This window comes from Protomyctophum bolini (assembly GCF_963924005.1).
Source record: "Protomyctophum bolini genome assembly, chromosome: 19".
Lineage (NCBI taxonomy): Eukaryota > Metazoa > Chordata > Actinopteri > Myctophiformes > Myctophidae > Protomyctophum > Protomyctophum bolini.
Genome location: NC_137880.1, coordinates 10,740,560 through 10,753,695, shown reverse-complemented (window position 1 = coordinate 10,753,695; position 13,136 = coordinate 10,740,560). Strand labels below are relative to the sequence as shown.

Sequence of the window (13,136 nt, the reverse complement as noted above, 5' to 3'; positions counted from 1 at the left end):
TCTTTTTCTTTCTTTTTTTTTTTCAGCTGTGTTCGTCTGTTTGAATACCGGTGCCCCGATGCGTTCGGAGCAGAGGCAACAGCAAAAGACCGCTATCGGCGAATGAAAATGGACAAGCTTCTTGGTGCTCTGGCCAACCGCCTACGTCAGAGCAGAGGCTGAACAGACAAACCAACAGTCAGACGAGAACATTAAAAAAAACCCAACTAAAAAAACAAGAATAGGACACTGTTTGTTTGCTCCCTCAGAGGTTATCCTTCTGTCCAGGTCCGCTCCTCAGTTCCACCCAGAGACTGAGGTTGAGAACAGAATTCAACATTGTGCTAGTAAAGAGAATCCCAAGTGTCCCAGTGAAAAAGGGCTTTTGCGGGACGGACGATGAGATGGACTGAGAGAAGAAGGGGGAGCACATCAGGTCAGGTCCAAATGAGGTGGTGGTGAAGGCGACCTTTGCGTTCGTGGCACTGCGTCCCCCCACTCCTCCTCTCGGATCAGAACTGGTACCATTTTTTGTCTTTGCACTTCAGCATCATCTGGTGACACAGAGCAAAGTGTCGCAGAGCAACATGTCAATACTAAGCGGCACATTCTGTAATTGTAATAATTGTCAATTTCCTGCAGGGAAACCTCTTTAAATAATAATGATAATAATCATCATAATATATATTTATATAGCACATTTCAAATACAAAGTGCTGTACGGTTACCATACGGTAAGAGAAAACAATCAGGGAATCAATTTCTGTAATTATCTGGTGCACACACACACAGGGCTCAAAACGAGACATGGATATACTTCCCCCTAGTGGCTAAATGTAACAATTGCACATCCCAATCCCAGACGTTGTCCCCTTTCTTACGTCATGGGCGTGTTTGGAGAAGTTGTCTGCACTGTTCATCATGAGAGCCGTCCTCTCCTCCAGCTCGCCCAGCTTCTGGCCTCTCTCGTCCAGTGCTATCCGGGCCCGCGCCAGGTCCCCCATCACGCCAGAGGCTGCCCCCTTCATGCCCTCGAGGCCCTGGGGGCCTGGAATGTGCTGGGCTAGACTCCTGGACGCCTTGCCCGCAGCCGTCTCACCGACTGGGTCGAAGGAACGGAGGTATGCAGAGATCAGGAGAGGTGAACAGACCCCCAGTACAACATGCAGTGGTGGGGGGGGGAAAGTACTCACATTCTTTACTTAAGTAAAAGTATCAATACTGCAATGTAGAAATACCCTGTTACAAGTAAAAGTCCAGAATTCAAAGTTTACCTGAGTAAAAGTACAAAAGTATTTGTATCAAATTGCACTTAAAAAGTACCAAAAGTAGAAATGATTCATTATGGCAGAATGTTCCATTTCACAGCTCTTCAAACGTATCAAAATCATTTGAAAATAGCAACATTTGGCCGAAATGTAGAGTGTCGCAGTCCCGCCCCCCTGCGAGGGCACCAGGAAATAATTCCCCATTCATTTTCCCCATTGACCTTTAAAGCCTCGGACAAGCCAACTCGGCAGGTGACAACTCATGACAATAAACACATACGATGATTAGAAAGACGGAAAAAAGGGCAGGGTATAGAACACTTTTTTTTGTCGTTTTTCTTCTTTCAAAGAATTTCTTCGGCCCAATTTTTTTAAATTATTTCCTGGTGCCCTCGTCGTTGGTACAGGTGGGACTGGGACGCTCTACAGGGCTGAAGTGGTTACTGTATGATGTTCTGTAATAATAATCCAAATCTACAAAATAACTATAGTAACTAAAGCTGTCAAATAAATGTAGTGGAGTAAAAGTACAATATTTGGACCTAGTGATGTAGTGGAGTAGAAGTAAAAGTAGGGTTGTCCCGATCCCGTGATCGGAACTCGGGGGCCGATCACGTCGTTTTCAAATGATCGGAATCGGATCGGGAGCAAAGAAACGTGATCGGGACATCCCTAGTATCAATATCATATCCATATCATGATATTAGAATGGATAATATTCTCTTTAATAATAGTCATTTTTGGATATTGTACTATTGTGATATGGCATAAGTGTTCTATAAAAATCAGTATTGGCAGATACTTAAAATCAAATGATCGGAATCGGATCAGGAGCAAAAAAAACGTGATCAGGACATCAGGACAAGTAAAAGTAAAGGAAATTGGAAAAAACTCAAGTAAAGTACAATTATACAACAGGTCATTTCGAGGAAGCAATCTGATTGGTTGAAACAGCCTTCTAGCCGTGGTTCAAACGAGCGCCACTCGATCCACACCTAATCAAAACAAAGAATTCAGCTGCTCTGTTCTCCCAGACCGCAGCAAACTCGGTGGCTAGGCTAGCTAGTTTCTTGGGACATTTGTGGTCGTAGTGACTACATCTGTCATTAAAAAAAAATCAGCGATTTTCTTAGTTTTAAGGGTAACTGTTGTATAATTGCAATATTACACTCGAGGGGGTGGTTTAACGTCATTAATGCACACCTGCGATGCTGCAGTCCGCAGGGCGAGTTCCGAAAGCGACGCAGAAGTGCATTAATGACGTTAAACCACCCCCTCTCGTGTAATATTGCTTAAATCTATCTTATCGGTATCTATAAAGGCACCAAGTCTCTGTGTGTACGTACGTGTGTACGTACGTCTGTAATCCACGTAACTCGAGAACCGTTCGCCCCACCGACTTCAAATTCGATACACGCGTTCATCACCCACACAGGGAGTGCAGTGCCCGGTGTGTCGAGTCCGTCAGATAGCCGGTTGTCCAGAACCAGCACAAAAGCCTCTTCCCGGCTCTGGCCCTGATCACCCCTATATCTCCATATATGGAGCTGGCCTTTTCTGACATCTTAGTGATTGTTCTGACATCACAATGATGTTCTGACATCTGCAGAGAATCCATAATTGGGGCATGCCTGACAAAGCACTCCATATATGGGCATAAAAGGGACACAGACATAATAACTGGGTGGGGCATGCGTTTCCAACTTGATGGAGTGATTGATGAATGAATGCATAAACATATGGATGAAGGCTGGTGTGTGCTGGTTGCATGTTCCGTCTCCCGAAATCTGAACCAGATCTGCAATTTATTTGAATGATTGTTAAAGCACTTATTTAAATGGGTGAAATGATTAAGCCTCTAACGCCAAATAGGCAAGCTATATGCTTGTCATTGTCACTTGGAAATAAAATAGTTGTGCACGTCCATTTATGCCAAAATCAAAATGTTATATTATCACAGGGATTATTTATAGGCGTCTAATGTCACGCTGCGTGGTCAAAATCATCTCGCACATATATGTTTTAGCAAAGCCCATAAAGCACCGTTTGACTACTAAACTACATTGTAAACATGTTATATTGTTTTTACGCAATCCCCATTTTAATTGCTTGTACAGTTGGAAATATCCTACCAATTTCATATGACACATCGTTGATGTATGCCTTTCCAAAATATTTTTGTATGTATTATTTTGTAGTTTTATACCGGTAGTTATACATTTTTGGAGTGAATACATGTTTAGATGCCTGGAATCACGCTGGAATGATAAAATGCCGGACTTAGTCCTTCGATAAGCCCCACCCACTCCACTTTGCGATGGCAAGCTGTCCTTCTCACCCAATGAGATGCATGTTGGATTTCTCCATATAAATAATCGATCATTTCAGTAGCAAGAGCTTCAAAATATCTTCTAAATCTAGTCAACAAGGCCTGCACTGGACATAGAAATACGAGGAAATGAGGGAGTATTCAACTCAATCAACCGTTCGACAGGAGTTTTCATGTAATGTACAGTAAGACTACGGTGATTTGTATTATTGCCGTCGCCTGGGTGGGTCAGTCGTGTAACTTTCCCTACGTTAAGCTGTGTATGTGTTCAACAACACAGCCATGCAAAATAACATCTATGAGGCGTCGAAAGCTTGCCATCGTTAGCAACACTTTGCTAAACTATTTGGATTGGCACTGGACAATCGCTTTTGGGGTGGGGTTTAGCGAAGGGCTAATTGACCGTGTTTGTGTGATGTGAGTGAATGTCTGGTGTGTTGGACTGACATAGTTCCTCTCTGTCCAGTGACTGCGCTCCTCCTCCAAAGAAACCTTTGAAGAACCCTCTGTTGGGAGCCTCGGGCGTCTCCACAGGCGTGAACAGCTCACCCAGCATCTCCTGAAAGACAGGAACACGTTAAAACATTGCCCCGCCGGGACGTACTGTAACGTGTCATCATAACTGTGTGCGGGCCTTCGCGTTTTCCAGATCATAATTTAAAGATGGTGACTTTTGTACTTTTTCTGTTTTGTATATGTGTCTATGGAGTTAACATTACTCTAATAGACCCCAAGGTGTGGTTAGAATATTCAATTATGTCTTCCTGTGTATTTTTGGTTTCTTCCTAAAAACTGAAGCCTTTGAGTCAAAAGGCCCAATCGGAAATACACCATTTTTGTGACATCATAACCCTAACTGGGATGTCAGTCAATGGTAAGTCAAGCCCTTAAAGGGTTAGTTCAGATTTTTGGACTTGAAGCATAGGAAATACTTACCATTAATGTAATGGTTGCAAATGTATTAAAATTATTCCCTGAGTCCCGTGGTGGAAGCTCTGGTCTGGTTTGGTGAATATTAAGTAGTTCCGATCATGTTGGTGGTTGTCTGGGGGCCACTCATTAAAAGTAAATTAATCCACAAAACTAGCCACCGGAACTACTTAATATTGACCAAAACCAGACCAGAAGTTCCACCACGGGACTCAAGCAATCAATTAAAAGCTTTGCAACAACTACATTAATGGCAGGTATCTCACAGAGCTTTACTGTAAGTCCAAATTTCTGAACTAACCCCTCAATAAGGAGTTGTGCTTATTGTAATATCTATTCTGAATATCTTAAATCCTTGTAAATACTCCATATTAATAATTAACAAAACTAGATTGAAACTAAACATTTTAAACAATGAAAACTAAACTGAAACTCAATTGAAATAAAATGCATGAAATAGCATAAAATAGCATAAAATAAAATAAAATAAAATAGCATAAAATAAAATAAAATAACTATAATTCCAACCTGCAGGTTCTCACACGTCTCCTGGCTATACGTGATCCTCTGGACCTCGGTGGGGGAGGTGAGGTACATGGCCTGGCCCATGTTGGAGAAACAGAACGTCCTGGCTATCCGCATGTCTGTCAGCGGCAGGTAGTTCACATCCAGCAGCGGTCTGAGGCCAGGCAAACTGGACCAACGGACACAGAGAACGCTTCAGATGGTTTGTGTTGTGAAAATATTTCATATTTCTTCTAGATTATCATTATTTGTTTGTTGTTTGCTCCCCAATACTGATATCATTCATATACAGTAGAAAGGCAACATGTAGTTTGTGTTTGATGTCCTATCAAACAAAATGCAACCAAAATGTAGATATAGTTGGGAGAAATAAACTGAACTAAGGTTATACAAGCAGTATATTTGTGCGCACGCACTCACGCACAGACAAGGGTGTCCTTGTCCAACCAGACACCCAGATGGGAGACTGCACTCTGCCCTTGTCTGTCTCTCCTCCAGTTGGAAGAAGAATGAGACTGAAGGGTAGAATAATGCCATCCACCTCTCATGTATCCATCTCTAAACATAATTGATAATCAACCTGGTCGTGGGTGTGTGTGTGTGTGTGCTTTCTTATTTTTGTCTGACTTTGCCAAAAAGCCAGAACAAAAGGAGAGCTCTAATTGATTAAACAGTCTAATAATCCTCTTCCCGTCACAATAGTGGCCCACATTCATCTGTCTTTGCCAAAGTCTCAGACTTGCCACCTGGTGCCTCGTTAATATTGGCTTAATCTGGGAATTATTTTGTGATGGCACGCACGCACGCACGCGCGCACGCACGCACACTAGCGGTAGGCCAAACAGACAACAGCATAATGTGAATGCCACCCAAGACATCCATCTATTTGATCAACGCATTCAACGGTACATCGGCACAGGCGGCACAACCTCCGACTAACCTGAGAGTCATGATGTGGCCGTTGGCGCAGAAACACGCCAGGCAAACGCCGCTGCCCATGGTCACCACGTCGGCCCGCAGGATGAAGGAGCTCTCCGTGATGCTGTGCTTGTAGGCGCAGGTCTGCGAGGGCAGCGTCAGCACCTCGGCCTGCTTCTCCGAGCACACCACGGCGTACACGTGCTCGCTCAGGTCCTGGGACGTGGTGGGCGACACCGAGACGGGGCGCCGCTTGCGGCCGCGCTCCTCGCCGTCGGCCGAGACGTTGGGCTCGTACCAGGGCTCGGAGGCGGCGGGCAGGATGGCCCCCGAGGAGTCCAGGAAGGACATGCGCATGATGCTGCCCTTGAGCCGCACCAACATGCCTGTGTGTCGGGGTGAAAAACACCGAAAAGGGACACTCGTGAACACACGTATGTTCAATTAATCTGTTTCAACAAAGACCATTTTGACAGGTAAATGCAGTTCAGGGGTAATAATGTTAATTGTGGATGTGTTTCGTTTAGGTCAGTAGTTTTCATTTGAGCCAAGGACCACCGTTTGATGAGATTTAGTCGCTCAGACCCAAAACTAAAGAATATTTTGTTGTCGGATAAGACTTTGTCCACATTTCTATGCTGTATTGATGTTGGTACCATAGGACACACAACAGGCAAACGATCAAAATAACAATGATTTTACATTGTCTAATTGTGCTAGTGAAGTTAACTCTACAGGAGCTGACCAAGTCTCTTTGTGCTAGTGAAGTTAACTGAACAGGAGCAGACCAGGTCTCTTTGTGCTAGTGAAGTTAACTGCACAGTAACTGACCAGGTCTCTTTGTGCTAGTGAAGTTAACTGAACAGGAGCTGACCAAGTCTCTTTGTGCTAGTGTGAAGTTGAGCTGACCAGGTCTGCACACAGTAACACCTGTAAATCGCTCTGGATTAAGAGCGTCTGCTAAATGCCTAAATTCTTCACCTTCCCTCCCATTAGGCGAGTCAATCTAAGATAAAAAAGGGGTGTGACCCAAAAGAATAATGCTTGGAATGGGTTCAGAATCATGAAAGTCCCCTAGTTTGACACGTCACATGCTACTTAAAGCATAATATTAATAATATATAGGTTGTTAATGGTACCGCAACTTTCAACCCCTGAATTTACCATGATCCACTAATTATTTCATCGACAATTTTTTTATATGTTATTTGGATGACCCTAAAGGATCATAAAAAACATTGAACGACTACTATTGCAATTTCTTTTGGTTCAAACCTTAGATTGACTGGCCTACATCGGTCCCCCCAAACATACCACTGGGCACGGCGATGACAGGCTGCAGCTGCCTCTGTTCGCCAGCGGGGGGCAGCGTGATGGTCACGGCCAGCACCGTGCCCAGGGAGGTGCCCACGTACAGGCAGGGCGTCAGCGCGCCGTCCCCCTTGCGGGCGTAGGTGTCGCAGAAGTGGAAGGAGGTGATGGCCTCGCGCGACTCCTTGTCGATGCTGGTGACGCTGGAGGAGCGCGAGCGGCTGAACGAGTTGTCCCGGAGGTCTAGAGGGTTAGCGCCCCGCGGAGGACACACGGACAGGAGGACAGCACGGAGAGCACAAAGAGAGGTAAAGCACCTGCACGCAGCCAGAAGCCAGTGGCGCTGGAGAGGGCTGAGGGGCTGCAGCACCCCCTGGTGGTGGGGATGACTTTTTTTTTCTTTTTTTTTTTTCTTTTAAATATTTTCTTAAAAGTAGTAAAATACATATATATACACAAATATATCTATTACAACTAATGTATTTCACTTTGGGGAGTAAAGTAATGATAAATAACTATTTTTTAAACCAAATTAGACCAAACCAAAAGTTTGCGTGTACGTGCAAAGAACGCCCCAGAACATCAGGCCCCTTTGCTATATTCCAGCGCCCCTGCACAGGACAGACGTAGAGGATTTATACGTTTACACAATTGTGGAAAAACAACATTGATTACACAGATGAATGACAAAAATTCAAGACACAAATTCAAATAATATATGAAAAACATATAAAAACAATGAGCAGGTTAAGGGTTAATGGTCAATACACGTATACATACATTTGATGTGCCCTCAAGTGAGCAGCAACAATGAACAGACATTTCCAAAACTTCTACAAAATGGCCTAATGATACCAGCTGTGAAACAGCCATATTGTGTTTATGACCATATGTGGCTTAGTTAATATGGCACTGAAAATGGTGATGCAATGACTTTATCTCCTTACAAACAGAATAATCCCAAATAATGTTAGGTTCCAGTTGTTGGTAAATGTAAATACTTGGCATACTTATTTTTTTAAATCTGTTTGACAGATGGATGTGATGTATTCTGTTATTGTTGTCTGACTGTTAAAGCACTTTGTAACTTTGTTTAAAAAAGTGCTATATAAATAAAGTTTTATTATTATTATAAGCGCATGTGATATTAATTGTTATTTGGCAAATGGACAGGAAGACTTGGCAAACCAAGCACAGACAGGGAAATGTTTGTCACTTTGATTTTACAACCTTCAAGTTGTACTCTTGTGTAGCAGTGCCAACAGTAGGGTTTAAAATGCATTACAACAGCGTACCCAAAAAACCGTTCAATTTGTACAAAGTACAAATTGGAGAAAAAAAGTACAAAGAACTGTGAACCTCTTAATTTCACCCCTCAAAAACCTTCCTTTGAAGTTTCTTGAATCTTCGATACAAAAACAAAGCTAGATGTACTTTCAGTGGATCGAATTTAGAGGTCTTTATGTCTGTCACCTAAATGGAGAGAAATGTATACAGATTCTTTTTTTCTACTTTACACATTTTAAAAGAACCCAGAGCAAAGAGACGGAGGAAGACAGGGGCAGACAGCATGGAAGGCTCTGTGGTGAGATGAAGCGCAGGACAGTTTAGCTAGGCACCTAGAGTAGAACACCCCACTGTCAAAGAACAGACGTCCTTGAGATCAATTCAACGTACACTGGGAAACATTACATTGAATGCAGAGTCCCGATAAGATTCGATATTTCAGGTTGAGATAAGATTTGTTACATTTTGAAATGAAAACATTTTTTGACGTTAAATCGGCAGGGTGTCTTCAGTAGGCTCTACACTGTCGAGCTAAAGTAAGATTTCATTGTGGAACTTTCCAAAATGTCCAACAATTGTAAGGTTCATATCAACCTTTATATCATTAGACTGATGTAATGTGGTGAAGTCCAGTTGGGGTGAATAGAACAATTTCACACAATGTTTTTCTTTCTTTCCTTTTTTTTTGTAAACACGAAGTTAAGGCTTACCCAAGTCTGGCTTTAGCTCAGTAGGCAAACTTAATTTCCGTGACATCCTTGCTGGAAAAAAGAGAACACCCCTCTTTACAAACAGACATCTAATCTAATACAAGATGCCATGCAAAGCTAGCTAACTACCACTCGATAAGGGTTGTGCATGAAGAAGAGAAAAGTACAGAAAACAAACATGAAGCTTTGCAATACAGTAACTGGCTGGGGATCTGCTTCAACGACTACAGAGAAGCGAAAAGGCTTTACACAGACGGAGAGACACTGCGTAAAGACAACCCTGTAAATCACCGAGGCATGCTGTGACAGACAGAACAAAGGAGGTAAAGCACTGGCCGCATACGCACTGCCCTGGAAGAGAGGAGTGTGAGACGCATCAAACAGAATGGTCATTCAGGACTGGAGGACCCTCATGCCAGAGGAGCATGCACCATGAACGAGGAAACAGGGGGAACAGGGAACAGGAAGTAGGAAGCAGGAAGTGAGCAAGGATGGAAGTAGACAGTGGAAAAGACAGTCAAAGGCACTGTCAGGTTATTTCAAGTCGACCTTTAGTTAAAAAAAAATAAAGTTATTCAAATGTAGGCCTATTAATATTGATTTGCTTGTGACTGAAATGGCTAGAGCAACCTAGTTCCTCAACTCCAAGTAGAGGTAGACAAAACACTGGTGCGGTTCGACAAATGACTGAAACTCTCAGATTTGTGACATCATCATACAACGTACAGACTGTAGTGTAGACAGACAGAGCCAATCACGTGACTCACGGTGAAGGCAGGGGAACTCTTGCAGCAGGTCACAACAAATGTCACACTCAGGCACATTTATAATGTGACACTCGTGCTACATACATGTAGCATGCAGTGTGGGCCTAACTTTGTAAAAGTGTGCTTTGTGCTCGTGCATTTATTCTAGTCTATTTCTTCTCCCTACTTTGCTAACCATGAAACGGTGGACAGACAAGGTTCTCTACAACAGTTCTACAACACCTTACCTCCTCTACCACCTCCATTGTAGAACTGCTGTAGATTGCTGTTTGACATCAACACTTTTGAGGGTGGGGAAGTAAAGTAGATGTACCGTTAGAAACATCCTGGGGCTTGTACCACACTAGCAAGATTAATACCACGATTTACCATGACATTATTCAGAGTTAAACTACACACTGTGTTCTCTGGTTTTGTATACAGTAGGTTTAACGATAAATGACTTTTCTCGTAACCGCCGCGCTCTGACTTCTGGTGCGCTATCCTCTTGGATCAACATCACATAAACAAAGGTACTGCGTGTACCTGTAGTGAGTTTAAACTATTTTTATTTTCTATGTCAAAACAGTTGTTTTGTCTTTGCTGAAAATAACCGACAAGCTCACACCTACAAGCGACACGCTTGCAATATTTTGTGAGCTTGTGGTTCTGCTATGTTTGCCATTATGTTCGCCTAACTTTGCAGAATATTCACAGAATAGCGCTGCTAGGGTTCAAGTACAGTATTTGGTGACAATTTGTTAACCACTTTCAACCTGGCTTCAACCTCATTTGGACATGTACGTATAGGCGAAAACATTCTGAACTTTAAAAAATGTAAGTAAGTCGGTAAATAATCAGGTGTAAGTGATTAAAATGTAACCACTTAAACCTGATATACAACATACAGCAGAGTAGAAAAACAAACTAAGCCAAACTCTTTAATTCTGTGCTCTAATCACAGCAGTAACATTTAATTTCACACCCTTATGTTTAACATTAACATTTCTACATGTATGCTATGTTGTTCATCATTTTATTTTCATTTTTAACTTTTTTCTTTGCCTAACCCCCAGATCGGCGGGTGGGAGGGAGAATGGGAGGGTGGGCTGCTGGTCAAATGGATCACTCTTGGGTCACTCTGCCTAACCAAATGGGAGGGGATGTGTTTTTCCTGCCTGTCCTTTGTGATGTGAAAAAAAGTGTCACTGTCACAACTTCGTAACTCTCTTTATAACTCTATAACTTATAAACATATATTTAAAAAAAAATGTCTGGTGCCAATCATGCAGAGACACCAGAAAAGTCACCAGAAAACAAAACATTGTTTTCCTAGGGTACGCCCGCTTGCATGTGCCCCTCTCTTACCGCTTTGAGTTTTGTTTCTAGCAGTTTTAGATGTACTCTCAAACTTTTTTCATTGGGTAGAAGTAGTTTAGATGTCGGTACTGTAGATGTGGTAGAAACGGGAGAGAGGAGTCAAATGCAATTTGACACTTTCTTTGTCCGCTTGATGTTATCTTTTCCCCACCGATTCGTTATTTGATCGTCTGGTTACGCACGCCGGGTTCTGCCCCACAGGTACAACCACGCGGTTTTGCCCGTTCTGACAAGGCGCTTTCGAAAGCGTCTGCGCCTGCAGCGACGTGTCTCAGAGTGATCACCCCCTGGAGCTAGAGAGAGGCACACGCTGAGATCTCATCGGCTGCCTCTCCACTATGAAGAACGCAGACAAAAGTCTGGAGGCACCAGACACGGTCGCCTGGTTTTCTGTCTGAACTTCTCTCAAACGTTATATTTTATTTATATATACTCCCATGTTAATGCCGTTCTCTCAGTACGTGCCCTTTGTTGACACACTAACTTAGAGTCTTGGAATAATAAAGGAGCCAGTGGTCTTATTTAAAGTGCCTCAGTGCTGCAACACTCTGGTATTGGAAGGGTCAGACGTTCTGGTCATCATTTTGATGGCCAGAACTTATTTTGAACATACCCTGGTGATCACGTCGTCTGAGATGAAAGTTCCTTTTCTAGGAAATATACTAGACAATGTGCCACAGTGGAGCACACACAGCTATGAATGTCCAACTGATTAACAAGGTCCGCCGGCTTTTAGTCGAGTAACGCTTACTGTATACGAAAGTATAAGTTTGCCTTCAGGATGAAATACTAGACCACAGCTAATTCACATCTTGGCGAATCACAGAATGATACTTGGGAAATGTGTTACTTTGAATAGTGTGTAAATAATGTGTAAACTTATAGTTTGAAAGCTGGCATCATGACAGTGACTGCCGTTGAGTGAGTTTATGGCTAACATCTCCTATTCAGATAAAATGTATTGCATTCCATTCTATTGAACCACCCTGTAAGTTGGAAAAGGACTATAATGTTGCATTCCAACTGTTCCTACATCTTGAAGAGGAATACTAAAAAGAAATACTGCAAAAAAGTACAAGCCTACTAATAATACATCCTGTTCGAACAAACTCTCCTTTTAAGATCAAAATGTTATTAAATTGAAAAATATAATGCTGGTATAAAAATATATACCGTCTGTCTGTCTTAAATCAAGATAATATATATATTCACTGCGTGAAAAGAGGAGTTAACGGGCATTATGTAATATGTACACCTGTATACAGTAATATACAGGTGTGATGGTACAATGCGGGAGTTTACCAGAGTTTGTTGGAAAGTTTAACGGGAGTTTCCTGTAATATACACATCCGTAATTCCATGCTTTTGTACACAGTACACGTTTAACCACTTTAACCATTATTTTGACGTTTAGCTGTTGAAAAATAGCAGATCTACAAGCTCATAGCGTGGCACCGAGTGCCGCACTATGAGCTTGTAGATCTGCAATGTTTGGAAAATGGTGAAAATGTGTGCACATTTCCATCTCTGAAGGACAGGTTACCTGAGGTGGGGGACTTGCAGTGGTCCTCTGACGTGGCAGAGCCCTCGTTGATGTCACACAGACCTGGAAACACAGAACCAGTGGTGTAAAAAGTACTGAAATGTTTTACTGCAGATCTACAAGCTCACAACGCGTCACATCACACTCGTTGTGAGTTAAAGTACTTGAAACTGGAAATACTAAAGTAAAGTACAAATACCTCAAAATTGT

At 42.5% G+C, this 13,136-nt stretch overlaps 1 protein-coding gene across 4 annotated transcripts in view; it reads right to left on the bottom strand.

Moving 5' to 3' along the window:
• Positions 1–491: 491 nt before the first annotated feature.
• The window catches only part of stxbp5a (syntaxin binding protein 5a (tomosyn)), a gene marked incomplete at both ends in the record, with an annotated part of 135,966 nt that continues 123,321 nt past the window's right edge, over positions 492–13,136 (bottom strand). For 2 of the 4 annotated variants that reach the window (XM_080790842.1, XM_080790843.1), the window contains 9 exons: positions 492–533; positions 861–1,081; positions 4,024–4,135; positions 5,035–5,200; positions 5,972–6,335; positions 7,264–7,545; positions 9,258–9,308; positions 10,252–10,305; positions 12,927–12,989. In XM_080790842.1, coding sequence (XP_080646968.1) covers positions 492–533; positions 861–1,081; positions 4,024–4,135; positions 5,035–5,200; positions 5,972–6,335; positions 7,264–7,545; positions 9,258–9,308; positions 10,252–10,305; positions 12,927–12,989 — 1,355 coding nt within the window. The remainder of the gene's footprint in view (positions 534–860; positions 1,082–4,023; positions 4,136–5,034; positions 5,201–5,971; positions 6,336–7,263; positions 7,546–9,257; positions 9,309–10,251; positions 10,306–12,926; positions 12,990–13,136) is intronic. The other 2 variants (XM_080790844.1, XM_080790845.1) reach the window with 2 other exon arrangements.